General features: G+C 41.6%; 1 protein-coding gene across 4 annotated transcripts in view; it reads left to right on the top strand.

Moving 5' to 3' along the window:
* LOC146867553 (delta-1-pyrroline-5-carboxylate synthase) overlaps window positions 1-17,539 on the top strand; it is a 384,344-nt gene that overhangs the window by 165,663 nt on the left and 201,142 nt on the right. For all 4 annotated transcript variants that reach the window (XM_085606275.1, XM_085606272.1, XM_085606277.1 and 1 more), the window contains exon 8: window positions 10,225-10,349. In XM_085606275.1, coding sequence (XP_085462401.1) covers window positions 10,225-10,349 — 125 coding nt within the window. The remainder of the gene's footprint in view (window positions 1-10,224; window positions 10,350-17,539) is intronic.

Genomic DNA, 17,539 nt, shown 5'->3' with positions numbered 1-17,539 from the left:
ATTAGGACTATAACAGAGATACCCCTACTATAGAACTGGAGTTACAGAAAAGAAACTACTCCTTCTCTTCCTTGTGCAGAGAAGATGTTAAAACAAGCAAGGAGGTCTGGTGTTGGCAGCCAACCTTTTGGCTCTTTCACTGTCTGTTTTTTTCATTATTTTTTTAAAGCCTTTATTGTTTGGAAGCTGCTGGACCCTTTTAAATCTAAAGAAAAAATGCCAATCATGTATTTGGTCTTAAAAAGCACTCATTGTCAAAATAGTCCCTGGCACTGAAAGGATCTGCCTTCTGTGTAGATGGGTTCCTTGTGAAAACGCAGAGTGCCATCACTCGCAGTGAAGCTAGTCAATGGCTGAAGTGGGCTAACCCAATGCTGCATGCTGTGGTGGGTGGCCGAAAAATGTGAATGTCACAATAACAGGCCAGACAGTGGGTGAAGATGGCTGGCTGACAGCCCCTGTCAGTAAGTATATTATACATATGCTTTTAAAAAAATCATATGGTCTTGGGTAACGCCACACCTAAAAACAATAAAATAAAAACAAAGACACTCACGAGTATGCAGATGTCAAAGAACCTGGCTTAATCACTGAAGACATGGGGCATTTGGGTGAAAAGAAGTACTGTTCTTTTCAGGGTCTTTGCATGCTTCCTCTCAATACTTTCAATGCTTTATTAGACTTGATATTTGGCCCCATATATTCTGCTTCATGTCCCTGTGAAAGGAGCATATAAGCATGTGAGTTAAGGGATGTAGTGGGTTACAAAAGGACCAGACTAAGACAAAAACACAAATTGCACATTTTGAGTAATTCACGTTTACAAGAATCTAAGTTTAGATAGACTTGCAGATTGCTCCCTTTTTTCTGGGAATAGAGTCAAGTTGTGTCTTCTATAGAAAAATCCCTTATTTGGTAGACAGTTTTTCTTCTGCCTTTGCTCTGCACCATTCCAGACTAGCTTTTGTACCGAATCGAATCATGTTCTAAAGTTTTCCTTAAATAGCGAGGGTCAGGACACGATGCATAGCATGGGTGCACAGATGTGTGCGGGTGTATTGGTCAACTCTTTGCAAGGTCCCCTCCATTATGTGTTCAATTTTTGTTGTATGTGAAAAAAGTGCAATGCTTCTTTTTTTTTATGGACTTTTCTGTAACATACAATTTAGCCGCTAGGCTTTGAAACTGTAGGGGTTATATATCGAGCACTCCCCAAGCTTTCAGAGATGCTTGTTAAAAAGATATTCATAGAAAAATGTGTGTGCAGTGTGCATTACACATTTAGCATTGATAGTACTACAAACAAATCCAGATCATGCTCAAAGTATGCTCTCTTCAGCTAAATTCTATATTTGAATACGTGTGTTTTGGTATCCACGTGAATATTGTTACCCCCAAGTGTGTAAAAACGTTCAAGTACAGAATTATGTTTTATGTTCTGTGCAGCTTGTTGGAGATTTCAGTTTTACATTTTGTTTTAGTTTTTCAACTTGTGCCCTGTCGATAGAACCACTCCACCAATTTACTTGAAATTTGACAGCCTCAAATACTTTGTTGCAAATAATAGATTTGCTAAATTGTATGCAGCTTGATTACTTGCTAGCCAGAAATTAACACAAGCACAACTGTAACTTAAGTCAAGGTTATCATGCATTTGGCCTATCTGGCCTTTGCGTCCAACAAAATAAAGTAGTTTACAGGGCAGTTGATGACATATGAATAGAAAAAGTACAGGTGATAGTCAATAGCTGAAGATGGGTTCCAGATGTTCTACAATGCAATACAAATGCTGAAAACTGAAATGAGACAGGCAATTGCAGCCCAGTAGTTCTGGCCTTGCCATGCCTCTATTGTTTTTATTTTTTCAACCGTATTCAATAGGCATTACAAATGTAAAAGTAAGAAAAACTGTAAAAATGCCACAATCTAAAGGTGATAATGTTTTTTTAACAAATTAGAAAAAAATCGTTGTGAAATAAATGTAAAATACATGAAAACATAGCAGACATGAAAGTGCAGATTGCCTACCATCCCTGGCACTAAAGTGGAATACTTGATAGGCAGATGTGCACAAGTGAAATGCTGTCGCTAACAGTAAAGAGCCAATGGCTTACCTATTACCCTATGCTGTATGGTGTAGTGAGCCAAGAAAAAATGTGAATGACGCCCAAACAGACCAATGGATGAAGAGGGCTAATTGAAAGAAAGACACTTCATGTACTTATGTATATATTGATTCATTTTTACCATTATTTGGTTACATTTGAGGCTGGAGACCTGAAAGTCAGACTTTAAAAATGGAAAGGCAAAGGAAAATGTTAATTTGATTTTGCTGCAAAAGAAAGAAAAGCCCCGTCGGAAAAGTCCTCAGTGATGTTTTACTCTTGGCCATGGTGGGCATTTGTTCCAGATGATGTCCAAAGTTCTTTTCTGCTAGTTTAAGCACATTGGTAATGACTGGTTTGTTTGTCCGTTTACCATAGTACTGGTGTAATTCTTTTGTATCTAATACAAAGCTGCTTTTAGTTTTAGGAAGGTTTGAGAACTAAGAAGTTCCCTATTTTCTTCTTTTCTGCAGTAGTTGGTATTCTGTAAGTCCGTCATTTTTCCGCGTAATATTTTGATTTCCTTTTTAAAGATGATATTCTCACACTTTTGCAACTTTATTAAGAACCCTACTTCACAGATAGATATCTTGGATGTATGGGACTCTGGTAGAGCTGCTAGAGTGTGATTCTTCCGTCTGAGCTCCTCTGTGGCTTAATTTTGATCCGTAATGGCTTTTGGCACCCATCTGCCTTTTAGTCTGGATGTTACAACACTTCTTCCCTGTCACATTCTCCTCCTCGGTTATTTTGCTTCGATGCATCCCTTACTTCATTCATTGAGTTGGAAGTAGTCTGCTCCTTCAGAATATTGTACTTGATTGTCAAGTCAGTGCATGGGTGTCAGTGTTCTCTTAGTAGCCTTGCCTGCAAGTTCAAGGGCGGGCGGCCTTGTCTATTCCCTCTCATCCTCCAATCTCCTAGTCATACTACCTATTTTAAGAATGTCCTGGATGTATCCACTCATTGATATGGTAAATGGGGTTTTGGCACGCTCCCATTAGGCTCGTTTGACAGTGTGATATCCTTTGGATCTCTTTGTGGAACGGGAGAAGTTGGAGGAGGCAGAGCCATATTTCTGTCCTGCTGTTTTCTATCAATGTCCCACAGAACATGTTATTGGGGGTGGTGAGTGGAGGCTTTCCAGGCTGAGAGAAATAAGCACCATCATGATTTTTTGGCTAATGGACTTTGTGGCAGAAACTCCACCCCAACCTTCAGGAACATTACATTGGGCTTTGATGGATGTGCCAGTTGCCTGGGAAGCATGCCTGGGGATGAAGAGGACACTAGTATGACAAGTCACATAGGATAAGTTTAAGTGATAGATCCAGCTCCTAGTTCATTCCCCAGTCTTACCCCAGTTAGATGAGTGAAAGCTGTATTCCCATGCGATTTACCCAAGATGGCACTTGTAATGTACGCATAAATGGGATAAAAACACCAGGATGTTAATGACTAAAATAGTTGCAAATACGATCAAATGTTCTGGAGGACTGAAATTGCAAGGAGTATGATTTGGTATTCTCATGGCGAAAACAGAAGAGGTCTTCCTGATCAGTAAGCTGCTGTTTAATCTAAGCAAAAGACATGCAATCTTGTATTTAAACAGTCTTCTTTAGTTTCAAAAACTTGCAGAACACAAAGTTGCAGGCATTGGTAAATTGTTGCTTTCTTACATCTGAAATATCCGCGTCTGTGAGTTTCCTCGCAATTGATCACAGCATGCAGAACAAATTTACAGTAGTAGTTCTATGTGAGAACCAAATTGTAAAATAATTAATTGGAACAAGCTGGTATGTTGACGAATTGTTAAAGCTGGTTTAAGCTTTGAATTTACTGAGAATGAAGGCCTCTCCCCAAAGGGAGGCACATACAAACCAACCACAGACCTTCAGTTACGAAATCGATCAAGAATTTTAATTGTTAGAGTAAGAGTTGGCGCCCCTCGACACTTCACCCTTTTGCTGCTTGCCATGTTCTTCAGGTATTTCTCATGTGGCCAGATGCTGTCTGGTTTTAAAGGGTCGGATGTTTAGGAATTCCCATGATTAATCCCTTGTCCCAGCAGTAGATGTTTATTTAGCGAATATATATTATGATTAACGCTTTGTAGCTGCCCATATTAGTTTATTAAATATCTGCCTTTGGACTACCATTATTGATGATTCGGACCCGGTCTGTTTACTATGCTTCGTTGGTGATAACAACTGTAGTTTATGTTGTTTAGTACATAGGAAGAGTGTCTTGTTTTCATTTTGCAGGCTGCTTAGGAGGGTGCTTTAAGGTGATCCGAAATGTTGCATACCCCATTTTAATTCCAGTAGGATTGTTTTTCTGAAGGGTACCCAAAGTAAGAGAATGCTGTGTAGAATAATGACAGTTAGTCACCACTGATGTTTGTGTGCTTTTATGACTTGAAGTAAATCTGTCTAGCGTTTTTGAAAAATCCCTGGAAAAAAGTGCAGAAATCTATATCTGATAATTACGGAGAGAAGAAAAGGACACCACCTGCCGATCCATGGACAATGTACCTTATTTGGAAAGTAGCCTCTATCCTGGCTTTTATTTGAGCTGGTAGAGTTTACAAAACATTTACTCCATTGTCAAGCCTTTTAGGAGAAGCTGTTTCAGATATATATTCGCATCTTGCCTGTTTTCTACCTAAAGATTTTGCTTGAACTGATAAAATGCTGCACATTTTGGATGATAGACCTTGAAGAACTAACTAGGCTTTCAGGAAATGAAAGTTATAGTTGGTGAATTTTGGGTAGAATGTGAATGTCTTGATTGTATTTTCATTTGATAGTTTAGCTATTTTGTTAAGAATTATTTTCCTGGGCATTTACGTTGCTCATTTGCAAGATTGAAGGCTGCAGTAGAGAGTCCTTGTGCTTTTATTCCCTTTGGTGGCATTGTCAAAGCACTGGTGAAAGGTAGGCCTATATTTTCAGAAACTGTTGCCATGTGAATACAGGAACCTAGTTTGATTAATTAGTAATTCAAACTCTATTCAATGGTAACTACACAACCCCCTTCTTTGCTTGCGTTTTGGCTTGATGTACTTTTTGATAGCCTGACATTTTCTGAAATCCCTATGTTAGAGAAGACCTGTCAAATTTCACCTAATCATGAAAATATGAAATTTGGTGCATCTTCATATACTAAAATTAAAGTCCTACGGTGTTGGTATTTTAGAGAAAGTGATGTTGAAATGTATAAATAAGTGTAAGGACATGATCTACCCCTCCCCATGCAGTGCTCTGTCTAGAGTGTCTGGACTACTTAAAATACTTGTGCTTGAGAAATGTTGTTTCAGGGATATTACAAAGGGCTCCCTAACCAGGCTTATGGACACAGTTTTAAATGTATTTTCACATCTTTAAAATCAGATTGATGTGCAGTTTTCATTTCCCTTTTTAGTAGACGCTGGATGGGTAAAATGCTGCCACCACGTGTTCCCTGCACGGGGCTTTGTGAGCCTATGTTTTGTATAGGGATAACTTGCATTGCTGCTGTTGATGCTTTCTGCGCTGTTAGGGAAACCTGTTCTGCTACTGTCCACATTGTGTTAACTATGTGTGTGCCTTTTAATGTTCAGGTCCTCTGTGTGAGGCTTGCCAAGCTGCTCTCAGTGATGTGTGTGCATGCGGAAGGTAATTTGTTTGAAAAACAAATTATTTGGCGCCACCGCTGGATGTCTGGGTTGCATAATCTTGATTCCACCCCATGCCTCTTTCTTTCACAACCATACAATTCCTGTATCTGTCTTACAGTTTTTTTCATTTCTGTTTACATATTTGTTACAGCTTCCCATTGTTCTCTTACGCCTTTTTTTTCCTCTCCATTACTACCATTCTCTGCCCCGGGTCTGTGCCCAATTATGAAAACTATGTTCCTGCCCCCAAAAATGAATGACGGTACCCGCCACTGCCTACTTTATAGTCTGGATTTACACTTTAAGAGGTGTGTGTTTGCGGGGAGATGTAAAAGACTTGCACTTCTGGTGCCAGTTGGAAGGTTGAAAGTTTACACTGAAGTCCTGTACGGCATCCGCATGAGTGCAGTGTTGTGTTCGTGAAGTTGTTTAAGGCTAGTATTGTCCATGTAGTTGAATTGTATTCTGTGTGCATGAGTGAAACTTGCGCTGGTGCTGCCTATATTGTATCAAATCTGTGTTTAGAAGATAACAGAAATTGCTTCTAGTATACTTAAACCTGTTAGTATGCACTAACTTTATTCTTCAGCTTCATATGCTATACATGTGTGTGAAGCTTGGAATGTTGTTGCTTGTGCTGTACTATTCTGTGTTAGTGAAACTGCTGTGCTGCTTTCCTCAGAGTACTGCTTTTGTTAGTGTGTATAGAGACAAGAAGGGGCTTTTGTGCTATTTAATGAAACTATGTTAAAGTCTCTTCAAAATTCAAGAAAGTGTATTCCTTTAACAAAGAAGCTAGCACTGAATTCTTAAAAAGTAGACTGACAATTGTGGGAAATTCTATAAATTTTTCTTCAAGTTTATCAACATCATCATTCATGATACTGCACCAAAACTCACAGCTAGAAAGAAGCCCAACCAAAGTCACACCACTGATCTAGTTAATACCAAGTAGTCTAAAAAGACAAGTAACTCGCATACAAATACAGTCACATATAAGTGCTAAAATACCTCAGCAGCCAAATTAAACATACAGTCCTGAAGCAGCAGAGAGTTGACTTATTTATCCGAGCTGAAATGCACAAGTAAGCTGTTTCAGAGTTGTTGACAACTGGCAAAGTCTAAGGTTCCAAAACGTAAGCAAAGCGCATCAAAATGGCGTTCATTGCGACTCTCCAGGTAGAAAAGAAGATTTGACAGAGTTGCGCTTTACCGCACTTTAAAAGCTGCTTTCATGAGTGCAATCCATTCTAATCAATCAATGTCGCCATGATTAATATTTCATGACCGCCGCTGAGAAAAATATGAGATCAAAGAAGCCCAGATACTAGTAAATACAGAAACATTATTAACACTAATGAAAAACTAGTTCCTAGTGTATCCTCGCATAAACAGGTGCTAGTACAATACGCAAATTAACAGATGTCTGTAGTGTGCCATAAATAAGAAGTTAAGACCGCCTCAGAAAAGATTCTTGATAAAGTTTGATTACGCGCACCACTAAGATGATGGTACATCTCCGTTTTCATTTTACGCTTGTAGGTTTTCGGCAAAGTGTGGCATAAATAAAATGCACAGGGATATGGGTACAGTATCAAAGATTTCTATGCAGACTTTTACAGGGGGTTGTGTAAATTAGGTAGCTTCTCTGCACTTTGGATGGGAGACCAGTATATTTAAGAATGGAATTCCTTTGTAATTACACAGTAAGGGAAACATTATGGAGCCTTAAGAAAAATGCTATTCAGTGTGTCATGTCAAATATGACTGTCCTGCCAGATAGCGGAGTGTAGGACGAGCATTATTTCACACGACAGCACTATGCAGCAGTGCCGTTGTCTCCAGAGTTACATACTTGTCTTACTTTCCTTTCTAATGCTTTCGACATTGTCTTCAACTGCATGCAACGACAACAAGAAAGCAAATATGGAGGAAGCAGTTAGCAATGTTTTCCGGTACAGACCGATTGGCTTAAGTCTGTTCAAAGTAACAAACAATGTAAAATTGCACGCCGGCTAGGTTTGAATCTCTGCATTGGCTCAATATCCTGCAATTGTGAGTAAATCACTTAATCACATGCTGCTTAAACAATAATAAATGCGTCTCTGTGCTAAATCAATAAAGGAAAATACAATGCCGTAAACAGAAAAAAAAGCAGATCGGAAACCAACTCTGTAAAATTGCACAGCCGGCCAGGTTTGAATCTCTGCATTGGCTCAATATCCTGCAATTGTGAGTAAATCACCTAATTGCATGCGGCTCAAACAAAACAAAAAATACAATTGAATGTAACAAATATGTCTTTGTACCTATGGCAAATGCCTATACGATTTTAAAAAAACATGCAGTTCGGAATTAAAAGAGCAATGCAGATACACACACTACGCAATTGTTGTTAAAGCCGACATTCTGAACTACTACTAAACGAGCCTAAAGAAAAAAAGAGTGTGCCATAAAAGACCTAAACCAACAAAAGCACAGGGGGACATGTGACAGGGGCAGTAGCAATTATAGTGAAAAACACACCCAAAAGTCAGACAAATAGCAGTGTTTCACCAATAAAAAGAAAGGAATTTAGAAAGGCACACAAATGAACCAATGAAAACGGATGGGCGTGATGAAAGCCCATAGTGTAGATACAGTATGTCTCAAAGAGACAGCACATGCGCTGCCTAAGCGAGACCTAAAAAAAATCTTTTCACAAAAAACCACCTTTTACAACGTTGAGCAAAGCTTTCTGGGCCCTATAAGAACAGTCTGCTTTTAAGACCCCAATCTTAATTAGTGGTTAATTCAGAGAACCACAGGGGCTTGCAAAGAAGCTCACCTGTAGCTACACAGCACTGTGCATTTGGGGTGTGTTTATATGTTTGAACGTGAGACTAATTAAAGTCTGAACATGTGCGCTAACCTCTCTCAAAACAGCTCTGAGTTAAATTTGAGTCACACAGAGCTACAAACGCTACATTTAATGCCAGCTTCTTTCCTTGTCGTTCTCCGAACCCACAGCTTATTACGCTTCAGAATTAGGATGCTGCTAGCTGGTTATTGCAGCCATACAAAAGTGAAATGTCTCTTCAAGGAATTTTGATTCAGTATATTACATAGCGCTCTTGGGAGGCAGAGTCCAAAATCCAATGGAAATGCATTAGATAATTAGTAGTCTCCAGCCGAATGTGAGGTTGCGCACTATTCGACTTATGGGTCAGTTGAAGTTCTCATTTTTACAGTTTGCACTCACAAACCGAAGAACATATATCAAATACTTTAATTATATAAAATATAGAGCATTTTTATTCAGTGGGGTCATCATGCGGGTTAGCTTAAGTGGAAGCAGCCAGATAGATTTTCATGTATAGTGCTATAAATGGTCAGTTATTGTCTGGTACTGAGTACCTGCACTTCTTTAATTTGAATGGAGAGTACCTGCGCTTTTCCGTACTGCTGCAATACATTTAATGAATGAGTGAAAAGCAGGTCATGAATGACCTGGTTTTCTAAGGAGCAAACAGCGACTCTAAATAGTGAGTACCTGCACATCTATTTCCCAATATATGCATCCAGGCATTTACACTCCAACTCCTGAGCTGATCAGCTGCCTTTGCTGATGCAGTGGTGTAGTGGTAGCCGAGCAGTGGACAGACTGTTAATCTGAATCTGGTGCCTATCAAAATTGGTAGCGCACCGTATCACATGCAAATAATGTTTTTCTTACAGTGTTGTATCCTATATCAAAAAGCCTCCTTTATATTCCTAAAAGCTAGCATGAAAAACTGACCTTAACTCATAACTTATGAATGGCGCCCTACTTTCTCTCAAATGCCTCTCATGTTTCTCATCCCGTCTCTGAACACAGTCTACTGTGACACTTATGTCTTTGCCTTAATCTATATTATTGCATTTCTATAATTTTTCCACATCTCGTTTAGAAGAGAACAGCACACTTTGTAAATAATATCCATGCATGCCCTCTAGCTAATTTTATTAATCAAACCGACCATTTTTATGAACTCCCATACCCCCTAATAATGATCAAACACAACTCCTATTCATTTAATTTACCACAAAGAAACTTAAGTAAATGAATTGAATGGTTTACTCAAGAGTAGAATACTAATCCAAATGGCTAGCAATAAACACTAGAGTAACCCCTAACCTTGAGTTCCTGGAGCAGCGTTCTGCCTGGCGTAAAGCTCTTCATTGCCTTGGCAGGTGTAGTAATAACTTTATAAATATAATTACCCCAAAAAATTACTTTTTAGCAATCCCCTGGCATCTTAATAGGCTAAGCATACATTGTTCCTTTGGAATTACACTATTTTTCCGGAAGTTTTAACAGTCAGTTGCATGTTCCTTGCTCTTTGTGTAAAAGCAGGTTTTACTCTTGGTTAATGTATCGTTTTTTTTCTTTTTAAAGCCTAAATTTACCTCTGAAATTCAGCATCAGTATTTTCATTTTAGGACTCTTTGACAGCCCACCAGGATCCGATGATGCCAAACTCATTGACATTTTTTACCCTGGCGATCAACAATCTGTGACTTTTGGAAACAAATCCCGGGTTGGTCTTGGAGGCATGGAAGCAAAGGTAAGAGTGCATTGCTTTTATTTACTATATGAAAGCAAGATAAAGAAAGGTAGGTGTTCTAATAATACACTTTGTTAAGTAGTGGCTGTTGTTTAGCAGCAGAATTTCTAAGAAAGCATTATCAAATATCTGTAGCCATTGTTTCTGTTTTTGTGAAGTGCTTGGAAGCTGTTAGTGCATAACTCATTGTTCTCAAGACTTAAAATCTGCCTGGAACAAATAGTTCTGTATTGCAGATTCCTCATTGATAGCTGAAAGTTAGAATGATTTCCTGCTGCATCTGGAGATGCCAAAACACTTCAAATCCACGTACATATCACTATATCAACAAACGGTGAAAATCGAACACGTCCAGACTTTGCAAATGTTCCCCTCCAAAGTCTATCACAGACATCATTGTTTTAATTTTAGACTGTCGATTGCACCAAAAAACACATTTTCAAAGTTACGTCACAGCACCCAGAACACCAACCGTTCCTTACCTGTCTAAGCAATGAGGAAAAGTACATCCCAGTAGGCTTGCATTATAAGAGTTAAAAAATCACCCTGTCATATTAGGGCACGCGGGGCTTCCACTACTCATGGTGCTTGTACTGACAGTTGCCTCATAGTCTGTCCTTTTATTCTGCTCTTGTGAAGGGGATCTTGGAACACACTAGATGTTTTCCTACATGTTTTCTGAGAAGCATCTCCTAAAATTCTTTTGTTTGCTTTCACTCAACATCTTTTCCATCTGACAAGCCAAGCAAAGCATTTTTTCCTCCCCACCCTTTCCTGTCTGCATACCTTTTCTATTTAAGTGCTCATCCTGTAGAAGGAAAAAAGCTGCTAGAGACATTCACCAAGCAGGTGTCTGAAACATTGTGGCATGTTGGAGGATTTAAGGGCGAGAGAGTAGAAAAGGGCGGACAAGCCCTCTAGGAAGATCTGTTTCCATTGTGACGATGCCTGTGACTTTAAAGCAATTCCCCCTCATCATCCATACCCCTTACCCTTGAGGATACGCAGGGAGAAAAGGTCAGAAAGAGGTAGAAAGGACATATGAAGACATTCAAAGCCTTGGCCCAACATGGTCCTCATTAAGTTCCAGTTCAGTGTTGAAGCACCACCATCACCACCCCTCCAGCAGGGGTTGGCATCACTTTCGCAGTCTATTCAATCCATCAATTCATGTTGTCACAATGTTAATCAGTTGTGTTACTGCCTTTGATACCTCTCGATGTCGCCTAGATCAATGTCTAGATTTTCAGTGTCTACCCTCTCTCCTGAGCATCATAGTCCTGGGAAAAGACTTAAGACTGCTGCCAACTGCACTGGTGTTTCTCCATCCTTTGGCAACGCTTTGTTTGGTTGTCGCTGCTGAAGATCCTATGCAGACTCCACTGCGGCCTTTCCCATAATTGTCCTCCTCCAATAATGGTGCATGGCAGATCTCCATGCCACAGATATGGAAACATGCTTTTTCGCCAAAAGATGTCCAGGTGAGCATGTTTCACCTCAGCCTCCTTTGAGTGATCACACGCACCATGCACACACGTGCACACATCATACACTACACACACATCCACAGTGTATTAGTGAAGGGAGCCTCAAATTTTAATTTGCACTTGAAGGCACCTCAAACATCGGTGTCTGTGATAATGGAGAAAATTGTTGAATTTCCAAAATATACTTAAAGCTGCTATGTGAGTGACCAATCAAACTGCATTAGGGAGACTTATTACTAATATTATCATCTTGATGCCTTGGCATTAGAGCTGTGACTGACGTGTTATGCATTTAGAGGCATTTCAAATCAATAAAGCCTTTTTCACATTACTACTGGCAACACTGCCTGATACACTGAGGCAATCAATGCTGACAGTTTTGCATTGAGTGGTCACTACTGTAATCTTATTTGACATGGTAATTAATACAACAATAATATTATTTGTACTCCGGATAATTATCAGAGAATATAAATAACTCTTTTTAAAGAAAAGGTTGGAGACCACTGTTCTAATGTTTATGAATATCAATGAAAATCCCACGATGTAGAAGAAATTTATAATAGGAATCTTCATTGAAGTCATAAACGACCTTCCTTTCCTTCTATCTTTTTTTGTCATCTGGTGTAAAAATGACCGAGATTGAATCCTAGTTTCCGCTCTTCGCTTCAGAAAGAACTATCACTCAGAGGCAGCTGCCAGTACAAGGCATAATGGGTAGTAGATGTCCCTTGAGTCTGAAAGGGACAGAAAGCTTTAACTCACAATGTAAGACTATCAGTCTGCATTTTTCCTTATTACTTAGACTTGTACATAGCACCTGGTGGTCTGGCTGATACAATGTAGTTTTGAGAAGATTTGTTTCGGCAGTCAAAACATGAGTTTGTTTAGCTATATAGATAGATAGATATAGATATATGTATATATAGATATACATGAAGTGTTCCGAAGTCCCTGTATGCAGCAAATTATTCTAAAATGTATGACTTCAGTAAAGTTTCCTATGATACAGAATCAGGACTAAAAGTGACCATTTCTTCCCTCACCTCTAAAGGATCACTATCCATACCATTCTTCATTTTTTCCATTCCCAAGTAAATCATTGGAACTTTGGTATGCTTCTTCCACCAAGTGACTCTTTGCATGTCTGTTAGAAGTTGGTTATGTGCACTAATAACTTGTATTATAAGCCACGATGTCCATATAACCAAGCAGTACATGAGCAGGTGAATAGTCTATATGCCCAGCTAATAGGCCTCAGAGTATTTAAATGCAAAATCACCTTTTCCCCTCCTGTATTGATGTTGGACGAAGAAGACCTGATAGTTTTCTCCAATGCCGGTCTGACCTTGACTGAAGTCGCACCCGATTCTGCTTGAGGCGCCACTTCCCCCACTTGACTGACCACCTCCACAAGGAGGCGAACACATTTGCATTCCCTTTTTGGGACGAACTCTAATAATTATTAGAATTCAGGTGATGAATTTGCTCAGCCCTACCAGGATGGTAATTTGTTTGAGAACTTGCAAGAGGCCAGTGGTCTCGATTCCTCCCAGGAACAGGGTCTCCTCTCACCCTCTGGACCAGCCACGGAACAATCCACTTCTTATTCCATGGTGATGTGAGGGCAGCCAAAGTACTTTACCTACACCTCCCACACCTTGGAGGCGAAAACCAGTATTTTGACGGAGGTCCTCTATCTGGGCAAGCATCTTCAGAACCCCTTCTTCCATTTAACAAAGTACTGACAGATACTTAATGGAGTCTTGGGCCAAGCCTTGTTCTGGCATGTAAGTCAATCTGCTAATTGCAAAAGCACCATCGCTTTGCTTCAGGCGACCATACTTTTCTTTTGAATCACCCTCCACCGGAGGCCCTAGAGGTGCAGGCATGCATGAGTCGCTGTAATCGCAGCACGTTGCCTACCACTCCCACCGACAATCTAAGCTGGTTAAAACGTTTGACAAACGTCTTTTTTCTTCCATATGTCTAGTCCTTCGATCTGTTAACACTAGCTGTTTGTTGGGATGCTGGTCTCACTGTCTTTTGGATTTGATGACCCTAGTGCTCTCTGGTTTGCCCGAAGATTTTTGTCCTGTTCTCGCTCAGGTGGTTGAAGATGGTTGTGATGTGACCAAGCTCACGATTCATTGTCGCGTGGACACCACATAGTCCATAAAGCAGGCCTCAGGTACTAATGTTGCCATTTGCTGCCAAGTGTTTCTCAAGCAATGTCTCATCCTCTCTAATGGACATGCCCTTAGATAGGACTCTCCTATTCTGGGGCAAGTCTAAATCTGCTCTAAAGCATTTTAAGGAGAGCAGGGTTACCACTCACTCTCTGGGCCTTTCCACCTCACTTTGCCAGCAGCAGTTCTACCTCTCTATTCGCTGATTTGGCTGAGGTATCCCAAATTGCCAGTTTGTCCAGCCCCCACAAGAACCCTAGCAGTTTTATGGAGTGGTGCCCACTGCCCCCAAGGTCAACAGGCCACCAAGTCTACTGCTCCGCTCGCAGCCCCACCTGCCCAGCCTCTTTAGCGTGCTTTTATAGAAACACTGCCACCTGGTGGGAGACAAAATCCACATATTTTACCCGGGTTGGTAGAAAATAACTTCGGACAGGAGGGTTCTACATATAATTCCAAGGGGGCTGCGCCTTAACCTTACTTTCTTCCCTGCTGAACCGTCCACTACCCCCCTAAAATGTTGGAGAACCATTTTTCCATTTTGCGGTTGGAAGTGCAAGTTCTTTTGGCCAATGGGGCTATTGAGAAAGTACCTATGCCAGTAGGTAATGGTTATTATTCCGCCTACTTTCTGGTGCTCAAGGGAGGTAGCGGCCTGCTGCCTATTTTAGACCTGCGCCATCTCAATGCTCACTCTGGCCTAGGTCTTGTCTGCCCTCGACCATGGAGACTAGATGGTGGTGCTGGACCTGTAAGATGCCTATTTCCATATACCTGTCCTGTTGGCCCACCGGTGCTTGCTGAGGGTTGTGATGGGACAGGAGCATTTCCAGTTTGTTGTGCTTCCCTTTGGTCTCACCATTGCCTCTTGGTTGTTCACAAAAGTGATGGGGGTAGTGCCAGCACACTTTGGGAGGTCAGGGTTGCCAGTCTTCCCCCTACCTTGACGCTTGGCTGCTGAAGCCGGGCTCGTACCCAGTCAGTCATCAACCAACTCCAATCTATGGTAAACCCTCTGTCATCTTTGGAGTTCACTGTCAATGTGCTGAGGTCACATTTGATTCCTACTCAGACGCTCCTTCTCATCGAAGCTATTCTAGACACAGTTCGGTTTCATAACTTTTCCCTGGGAAAGAAAGTCCACGACATTCAGGCTATGACCTCGATCTTTAAGCCTTGGTCCTGGATTTCACTGAGGTCAACTCTGAGGCTGCTGGGACTAATGGCCTCCTGCATCCTGCTGGTCGAACACTCCAGGTGGCATATGCAGGCTAATCAGAGGGTTCTGCAGTCTCTGTGGGCCCAACATCAAGGGGACCTCTCCGACCATTTTCAGGTATAAGAGGAGACTGCAAGAGACCTACAGTGGTGGTTATAGGGCAGTGATTTTTTTTTTTTTAAGTTGCAGACCCCTTTTCATTTCCCACCCTGGGCTGACAGGGAGGACCGATGCATCACTGCTGGGACGGGATGGCCATTTGGGAGAGGAGGAGATCAGAGGCCTTAGGCCCCAGCGGAGTCCCTGACTCTCCATGAACCTTCTAGAGCTGCGGGTCCTCTGCTTAGCATTGAAAACCTTCCTTCTGTCTATCAAAGGGAGGCTGGTACAGGTGCTCATGGACAACACCACCACCATATGGTTCTGCAGCAAACAGGACAAGGTGGGGTCATGGACCCGGTGCTAGGAGGCCTTGCACCGCTTGTCATTGCTGGACCGCTGTGGGATCTTTCTGGTGGTGAACCACCTGGCAGGCTCTTTGAATGCCAAGGTGGTCAAATTCGGTCGTTGATGCCTAGTAGATCATGAGTGGCAATGGCATCCGGAGGTGGCACAAGATCTCTTCCACGTATGGGGAGGACCTAGGCTCGACCTGTTCGTCAGCACGGAGAACGCGCAATGTCCAAAATTCTGCGTATTTGAGTTTCAAAGATGTCTGTCTCTCCTATACTTGTTCCGCCTTGAGTGGAACTCTGGACTCCTTTATGCCTTTCTGCCGATACCACTCCTGCCCAGAGCTCTCAAGAAGATCAGGACTGACTGGTCCCAAGTATCCGTAGTGGCTCCAGATTGGGTACGGAGAATATGGTGTCCAGAACTCCTGGGCCTGAGCATTTGTCCTCCAATCAGGCTGCACCTCAAGGAGGACCTGTTGTGACTGCAACAGGGCAAGGTTCTGCACACAGGCCTTCATATTCTCCACCTTAATGCTGGCTTGGATATTGAGCGGTGAAAGCTGAACACCTACTACCTTCCTCCAGAGGTGGGGGTTGTCATCTTGGCAGCCAAACATCCCTCGACAAAGACTGTATGTATCTGTCGTTGGGACAAATTTGTGCTTTGGTGCTGCATTCACCAAATCGAATATCTTCAGACAAATTTATCTGACGTTCTGTTTGTTTTTCTTTTGCATGGCAAGGGATTGCTTTGGGCACAGTTATGAGTTATCTTTTGGCCCTTTCAACCTTCCTACTGTTACCAGATCCACCCTCTTTGTTAAAGTCACCTGTTGTGATGTGATATTTAAAATGGCTACAATATGTCTTCCCCTTCTCCCTCTGTAATAACCCAACTGGACCTTAATATAGCCCTTACTTATCTGCTGTGCACTCCGTTTGAGTTGCTTCACAGCTGTGCCTCATGGGTCCTTGCCATTAGCACTGTATTCCTCGTCGCCATCACCTCAGCATGGCGAGTGAGTGAGCTTCAAGCTCTTTGTGTCAATCCACCTTACACTACCTTCTTCCCAGACAAACTGGTTCTGCGAACACGAGCATGATGTCTTCCTAAAGTTGTGACACTGTTCTGCGTCAGTCAAAATAACACCATGTTTGCTTTCTATGCTCAACCTCACCCTTCTAAAGAGGAGGGGGGCTCCATTGTTTGGATCCCAAAAGAGCGCTCCGCTTTTACATTGATCGCACCAAGGAACATCGAGTGAACAATCAGCTCATTTTAGAGTTCTCTCGAGCGAAAAAATGCACAGCAGTGCTGAAGAGAACCATCTCCCACTGGATCGTGCTCTGCATTAAGATCTACTAAACGTTGGCCAAGAAGCCGTCTCTGGAAAGTCTGTGTGATCAATCTACCTGGCACGTTGAATCCCTGTCCTGGGCATTGGCCAGGCAGTTACTTGAATGAAGCACTATTGTCTGGACTGCCAGGTCCTCCTAGAGGTTTTTATTTTGCCTGCTCAGTCCAGCGGGATTGCAGGATTGGAGTCCCTTTAGACTCTCCTCCAAATACTGCTTTGGTATCTATTCAAAAGGTGAGGAATCTACGGCTAGAAGTCTCTATCGCAACAAGTTGCTTGCCAGAGGTCCAGGTCCTGGGGAATAGTCAAAATGTGAGGAATCTGCTTCTAGATTGTCTCTACCAGAAAGAGCATTACAGAAGGTAAATAACTTGTTCTTCAGGATTCATTAGAGTTTTGACTGGTGCCTACCCATTTGGTCCCCCATGTGTCCTAAAAATCTGCTTCTAAACCAAGAGCATTGCAGTTGCCTATTCTCTGAC

The sequence above is a fragment of the Triturus cristatus genome, chromosome 1_2 (assembly GCF_964204655.1).
Source record: "Triturus cristatus chromosome 1_2, aTriCri1.1, whole genome shotgun sequence".
NCBI lineage: Eukaryota > Metazoa > Chordata > Amphibia > Caudata > Salamandridae > Triturus > Triturus cristatus.
This window is presented reverse-complemented; position numbering and strand designations above follow the sequence as displayed.